General features: G+C 41.9%; 2 protein-coding genes and 1 long non-coding RNA gene across 3 annotated transcripts in view; 1 reads left to right on the forward strand and 2 right to left on the reverse strand.

The window, feature by feature from the left end:
* nup35 (nucleoporin 35) overlaps window positions 1–557 on the reverse strand; it is a 21,244-nt gene extending 20,687 nt beyond the window's left edge. The window contains exon 1 of the mRNA XM_055637840.1: window positions 417–557. The gene's annotated coding sequence lies outside the window, so the exon portion shown is untranslated. The remainder of the gene's footprint in view (window positions 1–416) is intronic.
* Window positions 459–7,860, forward strand: LOC129698681 (uncharacterized). Its single transcript, XR_008723701.1, has 2 exons — window positions 459–598; window positions 7,432–7,860. It is a non-coding gene; the product is annotated as an uncharacterized LOC129698681 (long non-coding RNA).
* A 1,203-nt stretch (window positions 7,861–9,063) lies between these two features.
* dusp19a (dual specificity phosphatase 19a) lies at window positions 9,064–19,054 on the reverse strand. The gene is made up of 4 exons (XM_055637841.1): window positions 18,475–19,054; window positions 16,967–17,013; window positions 13,649–13,801; window positions 9,064–10,875 (listed from the first exon to the last, which is right to left on the reverse strand). Exons 1-4 carry the CDS (start codon window positions 18,695–18,697, stop codon window positions 10,687–10,689), a joined length of 612 nt encoding a protein of 203 aa, XP_055493816.1. The 5' UTR covers window positions 18,698–19,054; the 3' UTR covers window positions 9,064–10,686.
* Between the last annotated feature and the right edge of the window lie 8,067 nt (window positions 19,055–27,121).

Here is a 27,121-nt window from a genome sequence, read left to right on the forward strand (position 1 = left end):
AGCAGCGCCGGCTCTGCAACTACTCCGCCGGTTCTACAGCAGCAGCACCCGCCGGCTCTGCAACTACTCTGCCGGTTCTAGCAGCAGCCGCCGGCTCTAGCTACCCCGCCGGCTCTACAGCAGCAGCGCCTTGCAAGCTGTGCAGCTACCCCGCCGGCTCTACAGCAGCAGCGCCCTGCAAGCTCTGCACGACTCCCGCCGGCTCTACAGCACCAACCCCGGCCGGATCTACAGCAGCGCCCCACACCAACGAGCGTCGGCTCTGCAGCAGCGCCCGCAACCTCTGCTTCAACTCCCGCCGGCTCCGCAGCAGAGGCTGCAGGCTCCGCACCGTTTTTCAGAAATGGCGGAAAAATCTCCCCCTCCCAATTGCAACCGCGGAGCTGCACGATGGGAAAAAACAAGCGTCACCCAACTCTGCTCTGTGTTTGTTTCCAAGGGCTGGAGGTCGTAGGGCTTTCCCCGTCCCGCTTGGTGCTGCTTGTCCCCGGCTGGTATCTTATCCCAAAAGCTTTATGCTAATCGTATTTTTATCCCCTTTGGCAATCTTCAGATGAGCAATGGGCAAAATCATACAGGTCTGCACAGCAACAAACAGGTAGGCGTGGCAGGAATCCTACTGATATCGGCATTTTTTTAACCAAGAGTGATGCAATCTCGTGTAGAGTTGCTCAAGTGATTTAAAACGAAAATGAAAAAAACGATGCTGTTCGTATCCGTTCGTTATCACCTCTTCCAAAGCCAACAATTGACTTCACAAAAGTTGTGAACAAAAGATTTTATAGCTCCGCTATAAGATCTTTGTTGTGAACACTGCCCAGTCCATGACCGGCTCTGACCTCCCCAACTTCGGAGTCGCTGCCTCAAAAAGGCAGCCAGCATCATCAGGGACCCGCACCATCCTGGCCACACTGATTCCACCGCTGCCATCTGGAAGTAGGTACAGGAGCCTGAAAATGTAATGTCCAGGTTCAGGAACAGCTTCTTCCCTGCAGTCATCAGGCGATTAAACACCACGACCTCAAATAAGCTCTGAACTACAATAGATTATTATTATTGCTGTACTATTGTTTGTTTTTTGAGTATATGTGTATATATATATGTATGTATGTGTGTGTGTGTGTACTTGTGATGTGTGTATATATACACACTGAACTTTTTTATTTTTCTCTTGTTTATCATATTGTTTACAGTGTACTATGTTTACATATTATGTGGGCTGCAGCAAGTAAGAATTTCTTTCTTCTATCTGGGACATACGACAATAAAACACTATTGACTCTTGTGGGCTCCACCTATCTTGGTTATCGGTGCCAGCTCTGATTGTTCGGTACCTTTTCATACCATTAGTTTCCCTCTCCCCAGATCCGAAATGTCACCTATTCCTTTTCTCCACAGGTGTTGCCTGAGTTACTCCAGCGTTTTGTGTCTTATTATCTTCTAGAAATTTTAAACTGGGTCTGTGTGGCCATGCAGCATGACTAGGACCCCATAAACAAAACATACTGGAAAAACTCAAGGTTAGGGTGCAGGTGTGGAAAAAGAGAATTAACGTTTGAAATGGAAGTTTGTCAGGATTTGCAGCATTTTCTAAATTGAAATCGGTGAAGTGTGACAAGATGTAATATAAAACACAGAAAGTGACCTTTTTGCCCATCGAGTCTGTCAGCTCTTTCAAAAAGCAGGTATTATTTATAACAAAATGTTGTGAATGTTGCAAATATTTAGCAGGTCAAGCAACATTTTTTGAAAGGGAAAATGAGTTAACATTAGAAGCAGAAATAGGTACTTAATTAGTTGTTTAAAAAATCTTGGTTGATCTGATTATTTCCTCAATTCTACATTCCCACACCCACAGTAGCATTTGCACCTGCCCTCCACACCGCAACCCAGCTCTCAGTTATACAGTGTGGAAATGCCCTTCAGCCCACACCGGCTAACATGTCCCAGCTACACTAGTTTCACCTGCCTGCATTTGGTCCACATCCCTCTAAAATTGTCCTATCCATGAACCTGTCTAATTATTTCTTAAACGTTGGGATAGTCTCAACTTCAACTACGTCCCGGTAGCTTGTTCCCTACACCCACCACCCTTTGTGTAAAAAAAGTCACCCCTTAGATTCTTATTAAATCTTTTCCCCTTCACCTTGAACCTATGTCCTCTGGTCCTCGATTTCCCCCACTCTGGGCAAGAGATTCTGTACCCGATCTATTCCTCTCATGATCTTATAGAAACATAGAAAATAGGTGCAGGAGTAGGCCCTTCGAGCCTGCCCCGCGATTCGATATGATCATGGCTAATCATCCAACTCGGTATCCCATCCCTACCTTCTCTCCATACCCCCTGATCCCTTTAGCCACAAGGACCACATCTAACTCCCTCTTAAATATAGCCAATGAACTGGCCTCAACTACCTTCTGTGGCAGAGAATTCCACAGATTTACCACTCTCTGTGTAAAAAATGATTTTCTCATCTCGGTCCTAAAAGACTTCCCTCTTATCCTTAAACTGTGGCCCCTAGTTCTGGACTTCTCCAACATCTATAAGGAATAGAGACCCAGCCTACTCAACCTCTGCCTATAGCTCAGACTCTCTAGTCTTGGCAACATCCCCGTAAATCTTCTCTGAACCCTTTCAAGCTTGACAATATCTTTCCTATAACATGGTGCCCAGAAATGAACACGATACTCTAAATGCGGTCTCACCAACGTCTTATACAACTGCAACATGACCTCCCAACTTCTATATTCAATACTCTGACTGATGAAGGCCAATGTGCCAAAAGCCTTTTTGACCACCTTATCTACCTGCGACTCAACCTTCAAGAAACCATACACCTGTACTCCTAGATCTCTCTACTCTACCGCACTCCCCAGAGGCCCACCATTCACTGTGTAAGTCCTGCCCTTGTTAGACATCCCAAAATGCAACACCTCATATTTCTCTGGATTAAATTCCATCAACGTTTCTCAGCCCACCTGGCCAATCGATCAAGATCCTGCTGCAATTTTTCACAACCATCTTCACTATCTGCAAAACCACCCACTTTTGTATCATCAGCAAACTTGCTAATCTTGTATGTTCTCATCCAAATCATTGATGTTGATGACAAACAGTAACGGGCCCAGCACCAAACCCTGACGCACACCACTAGTCACAGGCCTCCACTTCGAGAAGCAACCTTCCACCATCACCCTCTGCCTCCTTCGAGTTCCATGAAGCCAATTTGATATCCATTCAGCTATCTCTCCTTGGATCCCATGAGATCTAACCTTCCAGAGCAGCCTACCATGTGGAACCTTGTTGAATGCCTTACTGAAATCCATGTATACAACCATGGGCGGATATCCCGGGGGAGACGGGGCACACACGCCCCCTCCATGTTTTGAGAGGTGGGGGACAATCCCCCCATGTTTTTTAATCCGGATTTTGAAATTTGGTGAAATAAAAATCTGCGCTTTCCGTGAGATAGTGGAGGTGGGACTGATGATCGAGGGCGCCGATTAGACGAGAGAGACATCTGTTAGCAGGCAGTGGGCGGGGGAGGGGGACATGGTGATTCAGCGCGATGATTGAAGGAGGGCGGTGTTGGTCAGAGGCACAAGTAGGGGGGTGCGACTGAGAGAGCACGGTGATTGGAGGAGGGAGACGTCCTGGTGGAGTAAAGACCATAGAGCGGAGCTTGAATCGACCCGTTCGCAGGGCCATACATCGCCCGACGCGGCTTAAAATCAGCCGCGGGAGCTTCCATCGCCCCGCTGACAAATTGCTGCATCCAGGCTCCCGATGTTGAAGTCCCCGACGGGCGATGGAAGATCCCGCGGCCGGTTTTAAGCCGCGCCAGTCGATGAATGCCCCCACAAATGGGCCAATTGAAGCCCCATGATTTGGGGCGGACGAAGCTGCTGTTGCTGGAGTTCGGAGTCGGTCACCAACCAGGTCAATTCCCGATGTTACCGTCCACAGGGCCTTCCAGGGCGTGCGGGCACCAAGAAATTGTGTCCCCTCATGTTTTGATGGCAATTTCCACTCCTGTATACAACATCTACAGCTCTGCCCTCATCAACCTTTTTGGTCACGTCTTCAAAAAGCTCAATCAATTTGTGAGACACGACCTCCCACATACAAAACCATGCTAACTATTCATAATCAGCCCTTGCCCATCCAAATGCTTGTATAACCTATCCCTCGGAATATTCTTTCACTCCAACAACCAAGAAGAAGGTTTAGAAATCTGCAAACTGTGACTACCAAGTTGAATTTCATTGTTCCTTAGCTGTACGTGTAACAATTAAACATAGTGGGACAGGCTGCATCTCTGGAGAGAAGGAATAGGTGACGTTTCGGGTCGAGACCCTTCTTTAGACTGATGTCGGGAATGGGCGGGACAGAGGTAGAATGTAGTCGGAGACAGCAAGGGTGGTGGGAGAACCCGTTCGCCCCTGACATCAGTCTGAAGAAGCGTCTCGACCTGAAATGTCACCCATTCCTTCTCTCCAGAGATGCTGCCTGTCCCGCTGAGTTACTCCAGCATTTTGTGTCTACCTTCGATTTAAACCAGCATCTGCAGTCCTTTCCTACACTTACAATTAAACACTCTTGACTCTTGTCACCACAGCTGTTCCACCATTCATTGAGTGAACAGGCAATCCACATCTAAACTTCACTCATTACCCCTTTGTTCCTCTATCTTATGACAGCAGAAAAAACTCCTCAGTTTCAGCCGTTAAAGTCTCTACCCATTATTCAGAACTTTTTGGGAGATACGAGCCTTTGTTAAAATATGTTTCATGATTTCATTTTTTAACTAGCTAAAAGAAATGCCACCAGAACTGAAGCGAGGGTCATCTTGACACTTGAGGTTCGAATACAGAAAGTCTGAAATTAGTACTCCGTTTTATTCAATAGTCACTTTGAGCCACAATGCCCAGGAAAATGACATAAACTATAGTGACTATATACCATTGTTATTCTTTATCAAACACACTTAAAGATGTTTTGACATTATATTTCAACATGATGATGCAACCACACACTGAAATGATAATTGTATTTCGCATTGAATTTAGCCTTTCTGTAGAGCAGGTAATTAATGTAGCGTTTATATAATTGTCTAGAATTTGTTTGTTTCAATTTGTATTACTTTATTGCTGTGTACCTTTCAGTGTTCATTTATAATGAAGGACAGAAAACAAATATTGAATAATGGTGCTGACTGACCTGCTCTGCTGATTTATTTGAAATGTTTGATTGTTGTAGTGTTAATTTTCAGAATGTGTACATATTGGATTTAAAAGTTCAAATCAGACATTACTTCAGTGGATCCCTAGCAGTGATGAATATTGCTGTGACCTAACGTGATTGTGACCTAATCATCATGTATGAAACAGGAAGCATGGCTTTAACCAACTACTTTGATTTGCTTAGTATCAGCATCGTGTTTGCCATCCAATGTTGTGTTGTAGACAATCATTGGTATGAGGTTTCCCAATCAGAGGACTCTCTGATTTAAAGGCTGTTCCCAGAGATGCTCACAGAGACAGTCATCAGGTGCAGCTGAAAGATAATCAACTGGGTGAAAGTTTCGGTCTTCCCGAACCTTGGAGGTCTTCGAACACAGTGGAACTTGTGTAAGGGAATGTTATGACTGGCACATTCCAGGCTGCAGTGGTGAGTGCTGAGGGGTACACTGAAGCTCTGTGCAGCCAATGCAAAGCCTCTGTGGATTACAACATGTAGAGGGGCTGAGACAGGTGGGAAAGACTCTCAAACAGCAGAAGCATTCTATCACTCAAGATGGCCACATGAGTGACAATTATGCTATGTACAAAAAGTGGATGTGATAACACTATTTGATATACAACCAGCAACACTCTGTTAGTTCCATTTCAGTTTAGTTTATTGTCACGTGTACCGAGGTACAGTGAAAGCTTTTTGTTGCGTGCTAACCAGTCAGTAGAAAGACAATACATGATTACAATTTATCCATTTACAGTGTATAGATACAGGTACATAATAAAGGAATGACATTTAGTGCAAGGTAAATCCAGCAAAGTCCAGTCAAGGATTATCCGAGGGTCATCAAAGAGGGAGATAGTAATTTAGCACTGCTCTCTGGTTGTGGCAGGATAATTCAGTTGCCTGATAACAGCTGGGAAGAAACTGTCCCTGAATCTGGGGGAGAGTGCAGTATCATAGGGAGGGGGGGTTAGGAGCCAGCGAGGGGGACCAGAGCGGAAGGGGTTGGCGGTGCGATGGAGACTCACAGCGGGCGCTGGCCGCTGGTCGTTCTCCGACCGGATCAGAGTCTCCGCTTTCCATTTGGCAGCATCGGGGCCATCTCCGACTCTGAGCTGGGCCGGGTCGGGCCGTTTCCGGTCCCTCCCTCCGAAAATTGTGTCCGGTTGGAGACCTCCGCCAGCCATCCAGAGCCTCCCGCAGCTGCAGTAAAGACGCGATGGTGGAGGAAGGGGCGGACTGTCCCGCGGAGTGACAGTAGAAGGGACCAATCCACGCGCTGCTGGATGGCAGAAGAGGCAATCGATCTGCGCTCGCGCGGTTTTTACGATTTCTAAACCTCGATAACTCTTAACAGCTTCCACCGATCGGAACAAAACTTGGTGCAATCACAGCGCAGAAGAACGGTGAGTAAGCTGCCGAAAATCGTAGCGCTATTGTGTACCGTTTTTGTGTACCGCCAAGCCCGAAGATAACAAGATCAGAGTTTTAGTTATGTATAAATAATTAAATGTATAGACTGAATCAAAGTAATGAACTAAAGAAGAACTGCTAAAGAAATTAAAAAAAACAAAAAATGCAGGTTTAACTTAGCAGCATCCCTAGAGAACAGGAATAGGTGACCTTTCAGGTCAGGACCACAATTCTCCAGTGATACTGCCCGACCTGCTGAGATTTTCCAGCATATTGTGTCTTTCCCTGGTTCTCTAGTGATTCAGAGTATCTTCTAACAAATGTACATCAGATAAATGCAGATATTTACTTCTATTTCAGTTTGCGTCCACAAGGATTCCCATAAATCTAGTTATCTTTCATTTGCTGGTCCTTTTTACAAAATGCACAAGATGTTATTCCATGGAGAAATCAATTGAACATATAACAAATAAAATAGCAGTGTTGGAATCAGTGGTTGCTGACTGCCAAGGAAACAGGAAAAGACAAATCTGAGGAACACCCTTAAACTATTGCTACACATTTTCCTGCAAAATATCTAATTTTACAGCAGGCTTCCGTTCACCCCTCCTTTTGAAAAGAGGTGAATAAATCAACAGTGTTAGTGTTAACATTGTTGTCTCTGTAAAGAGCTATACTGGTTTAAATTTTAATTTGACTGAAATCCAATGTCATTGTTCACATTTGTGTTGTTTAAGTAAGATCAGTGCATTAATCAGATGCATTTATTTTTTACACAGAGGGTGGCGAGTGCCTGGAACGCAGGTGGTTGAAGCAGATCCATTAGTGGCATTTAAGACTTGGATAAGCATAGAGATATGCAGAGAATGAAGGGATATGGCATGTGCAAGTAGATAAGTCATACTCTTAGCATTAAGTTCTGCACTGATATTGCAAGCCAAAGGATCTGTATTATGGTGTACCTACTGTATGTTATCACATAAAATTAAGACTATCTCTTGCGTACAGGATTGTCATCCAAACTTCTTGTAAATGGCACCAAACTCGCAAGCCTGTATACTGTCTCTGTGCACTACTGCTACACACACACAAACTGTATCGGAGATGCTTACTTTAGATGTACTTGTGATACTTGTACTGAACTGTATTCAAAATGAATTTCACTGTACGTCAGACCACGTGACAAATAAAGTACATTTGAACCTAAATGTTGGCTACTCACTGAAATAGGAGGTGAAAGTATTAGGTCAGTTGCAGTAACAGCATGGCACCTGATCAGCAGTCTTTTCTTCTACCTTTAACTCCAGTTCAACTTGATAAAAATGCAGCACATGTGGAAAATTGTTTTGTTTTTTACTTTTTTTCCCCAGAAGTGGATAAGCTTTTCCCACTGAGTAGGGAAGATTCAAACAAGGGGACATGACTTGAGAATTAAGGGACTGAAGTTTAGGGGTAACATGAGGGGGAACTTCTTTACTCAGAGAGTGGTAGCTGTGTGGAATGAGCTTCCAGTGAAGGCGGTGGAGGCAGGTTCGTTATTATCATTTAAAAATAAATTGGATAGTTATATGGACGGGAAAGGAATGGAGGGTTATGGTCTGAGCGCAGGTATATGGGACTAGGGGAGAGTACATGTTCGGCACGGACTAGAAGGGTCGAGATGGCCTGTTTCCGTGCTGTAATTGTTATATGGTTCAATGCATATTTTTTAATATTAAAAAATTGAATTATAAAGTTTATTCCTCAACAAAGATAAATGTTCTAACAAGAAGCCTCATATACAGAAGATGATTCTAAATGTGCTACAACTACAGATGGGCCGCTGATTAAATGGCAGGAACATCGATGCATATTTGCTGGGACCAAAATGGACAATAGTTGCCAGGTCATTTGTATAAGTTTGTTACCTAGATAAAGACAATTTGGTCTTTTTTAAACAATAATCTATATCAAATGCACAGGTTCTAACTTTTAATAAAATCTTTCCGCAAAAAGTATTTCCTGGTGTAAAGTGAGCTCTTCAATTTCCCTCTATGGAATTCCGTGTGCCACATTGCTTTTATCAAATTGTAACCGTTACAATTAGAATCATTGAATCACAGAAATAGGTTCAATACCCACCTTAGGATAAAGGGAAAATCTTTTAGGACCGAGATGAGGAAAACTTTTTTCACACAGAGAGTGGTGAATCTCTGGAATTCTCTGCCGCAGAAGGTAGTTGAGGCCAGTTCATTGGCTATATTTAAGAGGGAGTTAGATATGGCCCTTGTGGCTAAAGGGATCAGGGGGTATGGTGAGAAGGCAGGAACAGGATACTGAGTTGGATGATCAGCCATGATCATATTGAATGGCGGTGCAGACCGTAAGGTCTGAATGACAATAAAGGAAATTCAATTCAATTCAATTCAGGCTCGAAGGGCCGAATGGCCTACTCCTGCACCTATTTTCTATGTTTCTTACCCATGCCTACCATGATGCGTATCTACACTAATTCCATTTGACTGCATTAGGCCAGGATCCCTCTCTCCTTTCCTGTCTAAGTACATGTCCAAATGCCTTTAAACATAGTATCATACCTGCCTCCGCCACTTCCTCTAGCAGCTCACCACCACTCCCTGTGTGAAAAACCGATGCCTCGGGTCTCCTTCAAATTTCTCCTCTCTCACTTTAAACCCTATGCTCGCTACTTCCAGAACTCCGTGCTCTAGGAGATATAAAATATCTATAGTCTGTTAGTGATTACTGTTAACAGATCTTGAATGGTGCTTTGTATGCCATATATGCAACAGCGCAGTGATTTTTTTTTAGCATATTTACACATGCACGTGTCGCCATGTTTTTGCACCATTTCTGTAGTCTGGTCCACCTTCACACTCGGTCTACTGAAATAATTCACAATCCAGGTAAGCCCCAGGCTCCTGCAGGGTTTCCTCCTTCTTTGATCGGATCAGCACACGGACCGACGCCCCACTCCTTGCCCGGACATCCTCGAGTCCCGGGAGTGCCTCCTGCAACCAACCTTTTGCATTTCCCACTCCTCGGAACCGACATCTACAGCAGTTATAATGTATTGTGTGGACTGAGTTGGGATGTTATTGTTAGGAAGGTACTTTTGTTATGAATCTGGTGAAAATTAGAAAGAGCTGTAGATTTGATTACTTGATCGTCGAGATTATTTACACTTGCGATATTTGCCGCACCAAAGAACTGCTTTTGAAGAAAAATATATCCCTAGTAGGGAGGTTCTAACAACCGAAAAGGACACCTTAAACTAAATTTAATAACCCGATATTTTATTGCTTACACAATGATAATTTAATTGCATTTTTGTACATTTTAATCAAAATGCTCCAGGGTATATTCATTAAAGAGAATTAAATTTGAATGGTTTTTTTTTTGCAAAGTTTAAATTTTCCTGGTATATGAGGATTTTGAATCCATTAGGGAAACAATGGCAAACAAATATGCTGAAATACTAGGTGGAACCTGCCTTTAAAATCAAATATTTTATCATTAGTGATTTATAATGGCAGGTAAATAGATTGGAACAAAAATTCCTTCTTTAACCATTTCTACTTTAAAACTAATTGTATACAATTTCTTAGCACCAACAAAATATTCTTTTTTTTATGCGTTTCACCTGTAGAATATCTGTTATCATAAATATTAACCATTGCACATCAAGTAAACATGGTTTTACAAATACAAATAGTTTGATTTATTGATCCAAAATGACGCAAATAGATTTCTACATAGTATTTTGATTTATATCAATAAACTGAATATACAGTCTTGCTCATTTTATAAAACAATGCAGCTTCCTTTAACTGAGCACAATACACACATTTAGTTTTTTGTAATTTGCAAATTATCAACGTACAAACCACAATTACAATTATTTTCTTTTAAATATTTACACAATATTAATATTGGAAACATTCACAATAAAAACGACATTATCGGATTTAAAATGTGTAATCACATTAACGGCATAGCACTCACGAAATTCAATCCTTGTTATTCAGAGCCATTATTCATTTCTTTGGCTGGTAATTCTTTAATTGCTCCACAAATCCAGGGTTGGGACTGATAACTTGCCTTGCATTCTTCACGACTGAGAAAGCATCTTTGAAGTCGAGTCCGTGTAGCTGCATGAGATAGCCTATCACTATGGATGCTGAGCGTGACACTCCAGCATTGCAGTGAACCAACACCACTCCATTCTTAAGAGGAAGATAGCAAACACAGAACATTTTTGCATTTTATATGATTGAATGTCGATTAATTCATTCTCGGTTAAATTACAACAAAAACATTTTACATAAAATATAGGACAATTTTTTTTTCTTGTCATGTGCTTGATATTCAGCATTTCAAATTTATTTCCCCCTAAACCCTTCCCCTCCCCAATGTATCTACCAGATATTGAAAGATTCAGTGCCAATTCTTAACACAATGCAATACTCAAGCAACAAATGTGAACTGACAGTCTTCATTTTTGTGCATCACAAAACACACACAGATTGATACCACCTGTATGTCAACACTAAATTAAATATTGACCATGTTTTGAGATTTCATTACAGGATACTGTAATTATATGACCTCCAAGCACCCTCAACAAAAAAACTGCATGCTAATTGCTTGTGATTAGGATATCAAGCCTTTGACGTTACAGACAAAGATTCCTATAATATACACTTATCTCTTCTTTGAGGCAGATACTGTTTAAGATTTTGTAGCCTTCATTCCTTTCCAAAATGAATACCCAAAACACTATTTGATTTCTGGAATAATTAAAAAAAATATCCTCAACATCAAAACTGTTTTAATATTCCGTTTCCGTACACTGACTCTTTTATCCTTTTAAACATAAATATCTGGGACAGATTCTTCAATTGAATTTAATGGCATAACTTAGAAAATACAGGGAAACTATATAGATGCCTGATACAAGTATTTATGACATTGCAGTGGTAGGCCCCCCTCGATCATGACTGACCATGGGTGATGCATCCTAGTTTGCAGGTGATGTGTGGTCGGATGCAAGCCTGGGCAATGTCATATGGAGGACAGGCTGTTGCCAATGCAGCACGTCCCCCCCTCTCCACATTGCTGATAGGCCCAAAGGAACAGCAGGGCCGTTACAGTTTGGCACCAGCTCCTTCGCAGGAGCTGCCAGCGCGAGGTTGCAGACAACAACAAACTGCCGTAGAGGCTCCGGATTTTCTTGGAGGTTTACTCCAGGAGCCTTTTCCATGACTGGATATGGCCACAAGGCAGTGGAGGATTTAAATCAGAGTTATCCCTCTTCTAGATGGACTGCCTTCCCAGGCTGACGAGCCCCATCACATCTATAAAAAGGCCCAAAGTGCTGGAGTAACTCAGAAGGTCAGACAGCGTCTCTGGAGAACACGGATAGGTGATATTTCGGGTCGACATCTTTCCTCAGACACACCAGCTTGTCATGCATTACAAATTTGTAAGTACTTGATGGGAACCTGGCACTCCAGCCCCACCATCTCCCAGCTTTAACACCATCACTGGTGCAGTAATGGATCCACATGCTCCCTACAAGTGACGGCATGGTCTCCATTAAACTTCCTCAGCTGTTCAGAGAACAACTTATGGAAGATGATAATTAATGTAAATATTACAGCAAAGGCATATAACCTTAACCTCTGCTTCTTAAACTTTGCTCTATAATCTCCATTGAAATCAATTGTGCTTCAAAAACCCCATAGCAGGTCTGACCCGATGCTGAATGCAAGAAGTGATTTGCTTGTGACAGTACCCTAGACCGTAAAGATAAATTGTCCAGGACTATTTCAGAATAAATAGCTGAATGCTTTCGACTGTCAATAATCTCAACACTATTTTGTCCACTGTTTTTTTTATACCGTCTTCTCCTTTAACAAAATCTTCTCCTTTAACAGTGGCTCAGGATGCACTGCTCAACTGACGATATCCCCTCGAAAGAACAACCCTAAAGTCCACCTGCAATTTTTTCTCATGTCCCACATCATCTGCAGTTCAATACTTACCCAGCCAATGCAAAGGAAATCTTACCCATTACACCACCTAATAATTTATGTCGCATAATAGGAAAAATAAGCAGAATATCACAAAGAAAATTAACAAGTGAAAAGACAGCACAGTGGTGGAGCTGCTGTCTCACAGCACCAGGTTCAATCCTGACCTTGGATGCTGTCCGCAGGAAATGTACATATTCCCCCTGTAACCGCATGGATTTCCTCTGGGTGCCCCGGTTTCCTCCCACAATCCAAGCACGTGTGGGTTTGTAGGTTTATTAGCCTCTAAATTGCCCCTACTTTGTTGGGAGTGGATGCAAAAGTGAGATTTCGTAATCTAGTGTGAACGGGTGATTATCGGTCGGCATGGAAACGGTGGGCCAAAGAGCCTGTCTCCATTTTGTATCACAAAACTAGTGTCAACAGGTGATCAATAGTCGGCATGGACACAGTGTGGAATGGCCTGTTTGCATGCTGTATCTCTAAAACAAACTAAAACAGGTGGAAAGCATGGTTTTATTGAATTTTATAATTTCCTGTGTGGTCTCACTACTGAATGAGTGTAATTTCTAATTTTTGATGCAGTTTTAAAACTGCTCAACGGTTTTGGGTTTGAATGATCAGACTCATTACAAGTAGTTTCACGTTGCCAGTCATGATACCCAAAGCCAGATAAGGAAACCATAAAAGAACTACTAGTGGGATAGTCTTTCACGCAGGTCTTCAGTAATAAATAATAAAAACAGTTGATCATTGGTATGTGTGCGGAGTCGATTTCTTCGTGTATACATTCCTTTGTCACAGGAAAACAAAGTAGGAGTTCAGTGGAAAAAAGAATAAATTATTCATTCCATGCACATCAGGTAAAACTATTTTATTAATAGATCCACCAGTTTAATGTGAAATTTTCCTTTTGTTTAATTGAAAGGAATTAATTCACTTCCACACTACCAGCACATCTTACCTGCGTTCTTGCTTGGTCAATAAAGTCAAAACATTCTTGAAAGTACGAGGTGATGGCAGTGTTAGGGAGGTCCAATATATTAATGTTTTTATAATCAAACTCACGGGGAAAGATATTTTCTATTCCATAGCCAACATTCAGGATGTGAGAAATCTGAGAAAGAAAACAGAGTTTTTCAGTTTCACATTTAAGTTCCACCTGTACATACAGGCACAGGCGGCACAGTGGTAGAGCTGCTGCCTTGCAGTGCCAGAGACCCGGGTTCGATCCTGACTACGGGTGCTGCCTGTTCGGGGTTTGTACTAATTCAAGTTCAAGTTCAAGTGAGTTTATTGTCATGTGTCCCTGATAGGACAATGAAATTCTTGCTTTGCTTCAGCACACAGAACATAGTAGGCATTCTCCCTATGACCACGTGAGTTTCCTCCAGGTGGTCCGGTTTCCTCTCACACCCCAAAGACAATACAGGTTTGCAGATTAATTGGCTTCAATTAATTTGTAAATGGTCCCTAGTGTGTAGGATAGTCCTGGCGTACGCGGTGATCGTTGGCCGGCACAGACTCAGTGGGTCAAAGGACCTGTTTCCACTCTGTATCTAAAGTCTAATGTCTATCGAGCCATTCTGTAATGTTAAGAGTCTAGGAAGGGCCTGTTTCCGTGTTGTATCTCTAAAGTCTAAAGTCAACTGAGAGGTTCAAGGATTATATCCAAGCTGCTCTGAACGCTGGATGATGTACATCATTGAATTTGCCACTGGCTTCAAGTCTTCCTTTATTAAGAAAGGTGCTTCTAAACCACTTTCAGACTATTTGATTAGACACGTATGTATAAAACATCTTTTTATGTTACAATACAGCATAGATTCATGCCCTGCAGCACACTGATCATAAGCATCTGATCATAAAACTCCCAACTTCACCCGTTTTACGCTAATCCCATTTTTATCCTCTCACATCCGAATCATCTCTCTAATCCTTTTACTACTCGCTCACACCATAGGTAATTTACAGAAGCCAATTATCCTCTTACCACTCACCCACATGATGGGTTATTTAGAGGCCACACCATCAGAGGGAAAACACAGAAACCAGCAATCTGCTCCAATCTGCTCCTTGTAAAGTCTCAGCAAAGGAAGCGGGTATCGTTACTGAAGATCGAACAGAGAGCGAACCGGCACAATTCAGAATTATGGATCTGCCCACAACACAAACGGGAGAAAAAAAAAGTTCTTTACCTTAGGTGAGATTTTGATGGAAAAAGGGAATTTAATCACAAAAAGAAAGTCCAATAGTACTCAACATGGTCCAAACAAATTAGGTGCTGGTGACAAGATCAGTCAAGTCCTAGTTTGTGCAGTCTGCAACTGCAAATCTCACACTTAATGGTGGAAAGACGGTAGAAGGTTTGGTTGTTTCTGTGCTGTTAATAACCATCTGATGGTGGGAACTATAACAAGGAAGAAATAGGATTGGCAGATGGTAAGCAATTGACAAGTCATCTGGGGTCCAGATAAAAAGGGCCATACGTGTAATGCAGGGGATAAAAAAGTCATGGATGACCATGATACAGTACAGGTACTGAACTGCAGGAAGGAGCAGCAGGCCTCGATAAGAACGGTCTCAACCCAAAACGTCACCTATTCCTTTTCTCCAGAGTTGCTTTTAACTTTTGAAATTAAACACTTTTAATTTCCTTGGGACCAACTATAACTTACAGCCACGAGATGCCTAAGTCCTGTCTCATCATCCCTTAACATCAATGAGACCAGACAGAAACGCCAACTGCTAAAATCTCTCTTCAGCACAGATCCAGGATTCAAATTGTTTAATATGACATCTATATTACTAAAAGTAAGATCTTGACCGCTTTTGACTTACTGTGCTGTGATTTCCGAGAGAACGCCGCCATTTACAGCCGTAATTTTTGGCCACCTCGCTCAGAGCCCCCCTCCGCTGGACTGGACCGGAGGATTTTTCCCATCGATGAACAATCAGAGAGATATTAATGTTTTAAAAAATGTCACCATTCTCTCTGCTGCCCCCGCTGGCGGCAGGTGAGAGGGACTATAAAATCCGGAAGTGTCATGGCTCACTCAGTTTCTGCCAGACGGAGGGAGCAAGAGGGTCACGGCTCTCTGACATGCGAATAACACTGAACGCACGTCTACTCCACAGCGAGTCCCCGGGATATGGTTTTCAGAAAATGTGTTTGTTGCTTGTAAAGTGTTTGCCCAATTGGCTTTTTGGCTTTTTAAAGGGCTTTCAGCAAATGTGTTGTGTTGGCTTGCAAAGTGTTTTTGCCCAATTGGGTTGGCTTTTAAAGGGCTTGCTTGCAACAGTTTTCGGATGGATAAAGCATGAATAAACATTTTATTAGATCAGCACTGTGTTTAATTTCAAAATTGGCGCTCATTCTGTGATTTTCGCTTAGTTGCAAGATGGCGCTGATGACGTCATTTCCGGTTAGCATCATGCTGGCGCTGAGTGCATCATTTCTGGTTCGTGGCAAGTAGCGAGAGGATGACGTCAAGATGGCACCGGGTGCAGGCGCCGTTGAATAATTCAAGAGAGCTGACTGCTCTGTCTATGGTGAGTGTGTTTGTTGCATGTTATTTAAAGCACGTTTTTGCTTCAGTACCAGCAGCCTCTACAGGAGGCTTTAAACATTTGTTTTACACACTGTATATTCAACACGTTCTGAAGTTACTTGGCATTTTAGTATTGGGTGAATATGTGTGAGTGAATGAGCGTGTGTGGTGTGTGTGTGTGTGTGAATGAGTGTGTGTGTGTGTGTGTATATATGTGAATGAGTCTGAGTGTGTGTGAATGTGTGTGTGTGTGTGTCAGTGTGTGTGTGTGTGTGTGTGTGTGTGTGTGTGTGTGTGTGTGAGAGAGAGAGAGAGAGAGAGTCTGTATGTGAGTGTCTGTGTGAGGTGGAGGGTGTGTGTGATCAACAAATAATACAAACTAGAGCAACAAACATTGCCCCTCATGTGTAAGGAGTGGGGTAACATAAAACTGGCTGGCGTGGACTCAGTTGGCTGGAGGGCCTGTTTCCATGCTGTATCTCTAAACTAAGTTGAGCTGAAGCAATGCATAAGCTATTGCGGTGGCACTGCTGTGGCACTGAATTGGATGCTTGAAGATATGACCGAAAAGCTCAGTAACAATTTTAACCTCTGTTTTCACATCTGTAACAGCCACTGCTTCCCCACAGCAATTGAGCCTGGTGCTCCCAGGTAAATATATGCACGTCCAAGTCTAATTACCACTCTGCTGTGTTATTTAATTTTAAAGAAGAATATACATTTATTTTTACCTTATGATCTTTTAATTTCTCATAATCATGGGCCACATCTTGTGAAGCTGGAAGAGACACAAGAACAAAAATTGTCAGCAATCTTCCAAAATTTGTAAATCCTGGATTGAGGTTAGAAATGCAACTCACAGTGGCTGACTTAGTAATAAAGTATTCCAGCAAAGATTGAATCCAGCTTAAATGGACTACTTAAACATTTTCAAAATTAATTGGTTTAATAAGTAAGAAGGAACAGCGGATGCTGGTTTACACCGAAGATAGACTCAAAAGGTTGGAATAACACAGCGGGACAGGCAGCATCTTTGGAGAGAAGGAATGGGTGATGTTTCAGGTCGAGTTCAGACTGAAGAAGGGTCTTGACCCAAAACATCACATTCCTTCTCTCCAGAGATGTTTCCTGTCCCGCTGTTACTCCGGCATTTTGTGTCTATCTTGTCTTAATAAGTAACAATGCCAGAATGAATGGATGGGAGAGCAGTTTTCACCCTTGTAATTATATGCATTGAAAGCACTTAACGCCAATAGAACGAAGGGCCAGGTAGAATGTCTATCAGCACAATGTCCATCAATGCAAGTGCTGAAAGTATATTCAAATGAAAATGGTGGCAGTACCATAAATGGCATAAAAATTCATAATTATCTCCAAATGTTGATTGTGCTAAATACACATATAACCATTTCCTTTTAAATAAATATCTTTTGGAGTAAAAACATGGGAACATTCCAAATTCTGATACCAATGTGAGAACTTAAAACTATTCTGTTGGTATCAGAATTTGAAGTGTTCAGAACCAAAGGTTCAAAATTAGAGGCTAATTTCTGCAAAGTTTATCCAAAGAATATCTTATCTGCAGATTTTGAGAACTTATCCCCCAAACCGTGTCTCTTATGGTAATACATTAAAAAATCAATTATTTTAATTGTGAATATATAGCATTCTAAGAAGTAAAAGGAAAACCAGCCAAACTCATTGTTTTGCAAACAAACCGCATGTATTGGGGAACAGTGGAGTAATTTAAATATACAGAGTCCACGCGATGTAATAAGTAGAGCAGCTTGCAGAAACAATTGTGTGTTGCCCATTTAATATGGAAACATTATCAAAAAACTGCTTTCTTAACTTTAGATAAAAGCGTAACTATTATTATTTCTCAACAGCATAATAACTTGACCACTAAACAAAAACATGTAGGTTAAAAGACAACTTATGAATGTGTTAAAATGTAGAAACAAACAACTACAGATGCTGATTAACACACAAACGGATACAAAGTGCTGGAGTAACTCAGCAGGTGAGGCAGCATCTCTGAAGAACATGGATAGGTGACGTTTCGGGTCGTTTTTAGAGGGTGAAAGGACGGGCAAACGTTTAAATAGCAAGGTAATAAAGTACACGTTTAGTTTGCCCTCTTTCAGCAATCAAATATACATAGCGATCTTGCAATCCGTAAAAGTAGTGCAGTAATCTGTACTGGGTGGTTAGGTCATTGCAGTTATATTTCACTCACCCAACAAAACCCAAGGTTCAATAACACCGACTTGCAGATCAAGACTGGTGTCCTGGACATACCCGCAGGCTCCATCCGTTTGTTGTGCATCTTCTACGATCTGGACTCGAGCGTCTCTCAGTGTTTCGATGAGTCTTCTTCCAGTTATAGTGGTTACTCTTGTGCTCTGTTTCCTCAGCGACGTCTTTGAAAAAGCCTTGATTTCATCGGCAAGCGAATGCATCACATTTGAATTGCAGAGAAAAACACCAAGTCGGTAAAACGGTGAGAATTCAATATATAATATACACGGGGAAGCAAAATTACAACTGAATGGGTTTAATATGCTGAGATAAACATTGCCCACTGAAGACAAGAACTGTAAGACAGACCATTTATCTTTGATTTACACCAAGCATGTTGACACCAAACCTATCTTTCTGATTATAGACACAAAATGCTGAAGTAACTCAGCGCGACAGGCAGCATTATTATTGGTTGCTTTTACGTTGCAAGATAGTGATTGGAAGAACACTTACCAACAACCATCTAAGAAATGCAGAATGCCAAAAGTAGAACTTCATTTCTCCTGAAGTATCGCCACCTACGGCAGGAAGGTCGGAGTCTGATGTTTCCTATTTGCTTTGCAAGCACAAAATCTGCTGCAATTCTATTTAAACGCTGGTGATGATCCTGCAGTTTGATGATGAATTACAACATTATAAACAGGTGATAGACACTAAATGCTGGATTCACTCAGCGGGACTCTGAAGAAGACCCGTAACGTTACCCATTCATGTAGTAAAGAACTACAGACGCTGGTTTAACCCGAAGATAGACACAACAAGCTGGAGTAACTCAAGCACATCTCTGGAGAGAAGGAATGGGTGACGTTTCGGGTGGAGACCCTTCTTCAGACTAGGAATATCACCCATCCTTCCGACACATTATAAACAGACTGATCGCCAATTTGTGGGGTTGTGAGTTTCATTGACAGAATTTCAAAAAATATCTTCCCTTTTATTTACAGGAACCCCCAATATATTCACAAATACTAAATTACATTTAATGCAAAACACAAAGTGCTGGAGTAACTCAGCGGCTCAGGTAGCATCTCTGAAGGACGTGGACAGGTGACATTTGGGGCCAGGCCCTTCTTCAGACTGATTGTGGTAGGGGTGGGGGGAGAAAGATGGAAAAGAACACTTCAAAGTGGGCATACTTCGCAGAGATTTTGCAGTGGGGCTTTAAAATAAAATATGTTGACACGAGGAGCTGCAGGTTCAGGTTTACAAAAAAAAGACATTAAGTGCTGGAATAATTTTGGTGGTCAGGCAACATCACTGGAGGACATGGATGAGCGACGTTTCGGGTCAGGGCTCTTCTTCAGGCATATTGGAGTAGGGGGGAGAAGTCTGCATCTATTTTCCAAATATCTGCACTCCTATTCTGGACAGAACTCGTTTTTTTGTAAAGTTGCAGCATAACATCACAACACTTATAATTTGTACCCCGATTTATAATGGCAAGCGTACCATATGCTTTCTTCACCACTTGTGTTGCCATTTCAACACCATCGGCGTTGCTGTTTTCAGTCCTGTCCTCTGCTCATGAACATTGCTCTACCATTTACTCTGTATGCCCTACACCATCACTTCCCAAATGCCTCACCTTGCACTAGTTGGAATTAAATTCCATCTGTCAATATTCTGCCCAACCTTTATCAGATCTATATCCTGCTATATCTAGAGATAATCTCCCTCGCTCTCCACAATACAATCAACTGAAGCAGCTACTTTTGCAAATCTCCTTTTCACTCTCTTAGCCTTTGTCACCTACTCCACCCATCTGCCAATTAATCCTCCCCCTCTCGCCTGTATCCACCTATCACTTGCCAGGCTTTGTCCTGTCCTCCCCTCTTTTCCAGCTTTCTCCCACCTACTAGTCCGAAGATGGGTCCCGACCAGAAACGTTGATTATCCATTCGCTCATCCACTAACTTATTCCAGCACTTTGTGTTTTGCACAAGATTCCAGCATCTGCAGTTCCCTTTGCCTTCAGAGCTCTCCTGGTTATGTCACATCCCTTATTGTGAGGACTGAGCCCTTTAAATAAACAGTTGCCTCCCAATGGCAGAGTTAGCTGTCGATCATTTCCTCTGTTAACTGTCATTAAAAGTGTTCAATTTCTCCACCCATCCACTAACTCCTAGTTCACTATTTGAACACAGTTGTATGGCATTGTATGTACTGTAGGGTTGCAGTGTCTGAGCTGCTACTTGTGAGGAGATGGTTTGAAAGATGTTGTGATAATGAGATTTTCTTTCAATGCAGCAAAGATACATCCACATCTGAAAAGGAGGGGACGAGAGATTGCAGAAACAAAGTACTGCAGATGCTGGCTAATACACAAAAGGACACAAAGTGCTGGAGTAACTCAGCGGTCAGGCAGAATCCCTGGAGAACATGGATTGATGATGTTTTGTGTAAGATCACCCCTGAGCCGAAACGTCACCTGGCCAAGCTCTCCAGGGTTGCTGTCAGACACGTTGAATTACTCCAGCACCTTGTGTTCTTTAGGGGAAGGGAGATTATTGTTTAGTGCTAAGGTAGAGCAGAGGGAAAGAGAGACATGACTATGAAAAGTCTTACACTGTGAAATGCAGACTGTGTAGTAAATTAGAATTAATGGGGAACTGTAAAAACAAAATGTTGCATGATGCCTCCTCTAGCATTGCCTGTTGCTGTGAAGGAAGTGCAGTTAGTTGTGTGACAGAGTTTGTGTCAACTATAAGTACTGGGCAATGATGCTAGAGACAGTGCCCTAATGAATTTGAAGCAAAAGAGCTGTATTTTATCCTGAATAATTCTGAAGTGGACTTTTGACAGTTTACTGCAGTGACATGTTTGGGTCCCTGAGGCAGTCAGTGTGGGCATCAGTGCTGTACAAAGTTCAACATTAAAATTCTTAAGGAAAGGACGCTGCTCTTTCTTCAGGTTTATATCTCTACAATCTCTAGCGTCACACCCTGTACTTAATATCTTGTGCAATCATCGCCACATACTTAACTGCACTGCCATGCCTTCGGGGAACAGGCAGTTCTGTGCATTATTTTCTATTTCTCATTTCCTTTCCTTTTATTTCTATCTCTACATGATCTGCACACAGTAAGAGTCGTCACCAGCTTTGCTTCCCCCCCCCCCCGTCCTTCCTCCTGCCTATCTAAGCGGCATTTAACATCTGGCAATGTTTAGATTAACACGACATGGTGGCCTTGGGACTAGCCTGTGGACAGGCAGTTTGTCCTGGGCACTATAACTCTCCTGGTGATTGTCACTTCCCTTATGGGGCGGACTGAGTCCTTGAAATCAGCAGCTATAGGCAAGAGTTTCTGTGGAACTTATATTGTGGTGGCAAAGATGTGAACCATGTGCTTTTCTGATTCTAATTTGTGATAATAAAACATTCCACATGAGAAGTTTATCAAATTCCTACAGTACTTTATTTAGACTGACATGTCTGAAAAATATATTGAAAATTTCTGGTAGGATTTGGTGAAAGAAATAAAATTCTTAGAATTAAGTGAGTAGAACGGCACAGTGAGGTCTGAAAAATAGGAAGGAGCCTGAAGAAGGATCCTGACCCGAAACGTCACCCATCCTTTTTGTCCAGTAATGCTGCCTGACCCGCTGAGTTATTCCAGCACTTTGTGTCTATGCTTAGAATTAATATTAGCTTTCATGATCTGCAGTGTTCCAAACATTTGATAGTGAATGATGTTGTAAATTGCTCATTCTAAGCTCCCCCCAGTCTAGCTTCAGTCAATAACATACTGATTCAAGCACTTGAGCAACTAAACTTTATTTTGGATAACACAAATTCCCCTATACGATACCTAACCACCGCGGGTTCGATCCTTGTATCTACTTGGTCAAGTCCTTCTGGCCTCGTGCAAGCAGGGACACTCCAAAAGGTCACGCAGTTCCAAGTGCTCTTCCAGAAGATCGACAAAGGACCTTGTGGAGGCTGCCTTTTATAGGTCCCCGAACCTCACGGGGCCGAACTACATGGAGGGACTCTGTACAGTCCCATAACACATATCGATTACAACAGTACATGATTGACAGTTCCCTAACCCAATAACATAGTATCTAATACATTGTATCTGGTAAGGCTTCGAGAAGGAAGCTAACATAGATGAATAATGCAACATGTGCCTTGGGATTCAGACAACCCAGACAGAGCTTAACATTTCAACCAATCAGCAACTAACAAAGTAAGGCTTCGCAACATTATTTACACTATATATCTGGTTTGCATTATTCCAATTAGCTCTATGAATTTCACACTTCATTGTAAGACTTCTGCAGTTGTCCCATTCTTTCTCTGCAACACTTATCTGGACCACGAATATTCTGGCACCATTCAGCAACTTGTCTCAATTCTGCAGAGGCACATTTAACTTGACCAAAATGGCCTAGCAGCACATAAGCCCTTACTCAATTTTAATGCCATGGCTGCTCCACTTTAGCCAGGATTAACATTCCTTCCTTTTATCATATATGATAAACCATCATTTATGATAATCAAAGAATCAGATATACATAGGTGACTATTACATTATCAAGCAAATCACCAACAACAAGATGATGATGTCTCTTCCCAGAATCTCATCAAGCTTCCCGAGTTTTTGTAGGCGTAGCTTCACAATTTCCGTCTGATGTCTTCACCTCCCAAGTTTTCATGGGCGTGAATTTCCTACATCTGTGTTGTTAATCCTTCCATACTCTATCCATAGTTGAACCTATAATTCCTATGAGGACTTGGATGAAGTAAGTTACCATTCATGCACTGATGCTTTCCCATACATTCATCCACTGTATTATTCACAAGCCCATTTTCTATTTACTATCACAATTTTATTCCATAATATATCCTTTCCTATCCTAGGATCAGCACTAATCAGCGCTCTCCATGTTCACACGATGTTCTTCAATGTATATCTGATGATGGTTTCTCATATAAAATTCAGCTGGGTTCAGTCCAGCTTTACAGGCGTGACTCTTATTCAAGGCAATCCATGAGCAATGTTTCAATTCAGCCAAATTCAGTCTCAGCCTTCAATTTAATATTTTGAGTTTCAGGGTCCGTCTCACCCTTCTCATTCCACAGCTTGTGGTCGATAACACAATTCAATCCAATCCCTGTGGAATTCCCAGCTGTTCAAATTTAATCAATTAATTTCCATATATTGTAGGTTATTTTGAAGCCAATTAAGAATACCGAATCTGGGGACAATTTCTTTACACCTTGATAATAGGAGCCGCTTTACAATCAAGGGTTAAACAAATTTTAATTCACCCATCAAATACATCGACTGACACAAGTACCCATTCCCCTAGTACTCCTAATTCAATAAGACTTCGCCTCCAGTAACTCTTTCGAGGCGGTTAATTTTGGTTTCTCGAAGGGGAGTTCTGCTATTCACATTTTCTCTTTCTTACTATTTTAATGCCACCTCTCACGCTCCATGGATACTCCTTCATTTTACTAGACCTTTCCACGTTCCGTCCTTCCCTGAGGTTCTTTGAACAATCCTTCCCATCTTTGGCTGCCTGTCTGGGGACGAGAAAATAAAAATACCACCTTAATAATTAGATTTTAAATACTCCTAAGCCAGATCTCATGTCAGTTCTAAATCTCAAGCTTTAAAGTCCTTCCAATTCGTCGCTATACAATTTAGAGATCGAATTCAAAATGTTGTCAATTTATTTCTAATGATTAGAATTTAGGCACAAAGTAGGTGTCCCCGAACTACAGAGGAGTATTCATTTCAAATTTCTAAATTAAATTCTTCAAATCGGAGCTTGCCCCAATAGTCTTCAGAGGTTGTCTGTATTTCTTTAGAAAGCGTTGGATGTAGTTCTTTTCTTTTCCCTTCACTGGCGTCAAATGTTATGTTATGTCAAAGTTGGGCACTAGGGTAGGTATCTTCTTTCTTTCTTTCTGATGTTTAATTCTGAAAGAGTAGGAATACTGAGGAGCAGCTTTATTTCTTTGTTGGCCTCTTCCAGATGGTATATTAAAGGGACAGGACAGTTTCACATCTTCTTTGTTGTTGGTCCTTGTCTCCAGGGAGCTACCTGGATGGAGATGACAACTACACATCCTACCTGAGCTGTGTCTTCTGCCCGTTCTTGAGGGTCCACATACTCTGTTACCTCACTCCCCAGATAGTGGTATGTTGTGGGAAGATCTGGGACGGGCTGGGAAGATCATCAAAGACCCCTCACACCCCAACCATGGACTGTTTGCCCTCCTCCCATCAGGGAGGCGGTACAGTAGCCTCAGGTCACGTACTAGTAGGATGAGGAACAGCTTCTACTACAACACAATCACACTGCTGAACTCGGAGTCCCGACGATAGATTTCTCTGGTCCCTCCGTCCCCTTTGTTTAATTATTCTGTATTTCCTGATTATTCTGTATCTTCCCTCTTTCTATTTTTTTTTGTTTTCTTTATGTACAACTACTACGGACTGACGTAAAACTGCATTTCGTTGTACTGATACTTGTATTTGTGCGATGACATTAAAGTTGAATTGAATTGAATGTTGTAGGTGACACTGTCCTGAAGGCACAACAACTTTGCAACAAGTTATTAATCAAGTTTACAATGGCTCCTATCCCTACTCCTGTACCTCCTGCACAATAAATTCATGTATTCTTCTCCTAGTGCCAATCTGAATTCCCTTTAGTTCTTTTCCTTCTTGACACCAGCTACTTTGTCTCTATTTTCATATTCCTCTCTTTTGGTGACATTTCTCAAACCAAATCAGCTTCTTCGTAACTCTCTTCCTGGGATTTTCAAAAGGGGCGGTGTTCTTTCATATTCTGATTTAATTATTATTATTTTCCTTGGGCTGTCTTAATGTCATGAAGACACCCTCAGATTTCATTTATTAGGCTTTGAGGCAAGGGTCATCTTACTTTGTCCACTCTCTGGACTAGCTGGCAGATCAGGGCTACCGGAATGGATTCAGCTGCCAGAATGATGCTTGGTTCCCTGCCCCCTGATCCTCTGGCCAGAGTTCTCTTCCGCCATCTTCAGGGTCCCAAGGGTCCCTATAACGTCCAGGGAAACATTGACTTCTTGGACCCCGTGACCCTCTTCTTTGACCCCTTCCTCCTCTATGTTCCCTCATAGGGCAAGCTCTGCTCAGTGTCCCGTTTCTCTGCAAACATAGCATTGGTCGGGCCTCACAGTTCTATAGCCACTCCAATTAAATTGAGGGAAAGTAGGCCCTTGAATAGGGATGTCCCTAAGGTAATCAGGAGGGATCCATGCTTTAAATTCTTCTTCTTCCTTTGATGTTACTTCCAGTTTTTGAATTATTTTTTCTGGTCTCTGGAAGGGTTTATCATCATCGGTGCCCCGCTCCCTGCCATGGATGCCCTCCATCGAAAACGGTGTCTGAGACGGGCTGGGAAGATCATCAAAGACCCCTCACACCCCAACCATGGACTGTTTGCCCTCCTCCCATCAGGGAGGCGGTACAGGAGCCTCAGGTCACGTACTAGTAGGATGAGGAAAAGCTTCTACAACAACACAATCACACTGCTGAACTCGGAGTCCCGACGATAGATTTCTCTGGTCCCTCCGTCCCCTTTGTTTAATCATTCTGTATTTCCTGATTATTCTGTATCTTCCCTCTTTCTATTTTTTTTTTGTTTTTTCTTTATGTACAACTACTACGGACTGACGCAAAACTGCATTTCGTTGTACTGATACTTGTATTTGTGCGATGACATTAAAGTTGAATTGAATTGAATTGAATTTAGTTGTTGTCGAACCTGGTTGCACTGGAGCGGGGACATCTGTAGCCTGGGGATAGTCTGCACCTACTGCAGTATTTAATTCTAAAGGCGGAGTAGGCAGCCTAGGGAATTGCCTACGGAGAATTTGCTCTATTTCCATGATATCGGGAATCTGTTTTAGCGATATCAGGATCACCTATTTCACAGCCCCCTAGGGTCTCACCCTCAGGGAAACTGCTCCCTCTGCTAAAGGAATCTCTATACTTGAGGAATGATTCCTTTACTTCTCCAGTTGGTCTTTTAATTAATTTCGGCACCCACTTCTGAGGAACCTTCTTTCTAGCTCCCTGATCCTTCACACTATCCTCAGCTGGTGAAGCAATCGTTGGAGCCAGAGAGTCCTCTCCTGATTTCCCTGCTAAATTCAGTGGGTGGAGTAGCAATGTTACAATATTTTGAGATTTTAAAAATCAAGTCTGCAATTTATCCCATCAGATAAAGCATAAAAAGAAGTTTAATTTGTCACCTAATTTACTTTCATATCTTCAGTATTTAAAAAGTTATGGCCATTTTCATACTCAGAAATTAGCATCTTGTTCCCTATTGCTTTTCCATTGACTTAACACAAAAGCTGTGATCGAGGACAGTCAAATGGCTATAACCTTCTTAAAAATTAAGAGAACTAAAAGAAAGTTTCATATAGATACTTATAGATTGAAGCATTCTGAAACAAATATGAAACAATCTTACTTAGATTACTTGAAATTAAAGCATATTAGTTAGTTACCTAATTGTAGCTAGTTACAAAATTCAATTACTATATCTAAACATCTATCAATTTCTTACGAATA

The sequence above is a fragment of the Leucoraja erinacea genome, chromosome 7, assembly GCF_028641065.1.
Source record: "Leucoraja erinacea ecotype New England chromosome 7, Leri_hhj_1, whole genome shotgun sequence".
In the NCBI taxonomy this organism is placed as follows: domain Eukaryota; kingdom Metazoa; phylum Chordata; class Chondrichthyes; order Rajiformes; family Rajidae; genus Leucoraja; species Leucoraja erinaceus.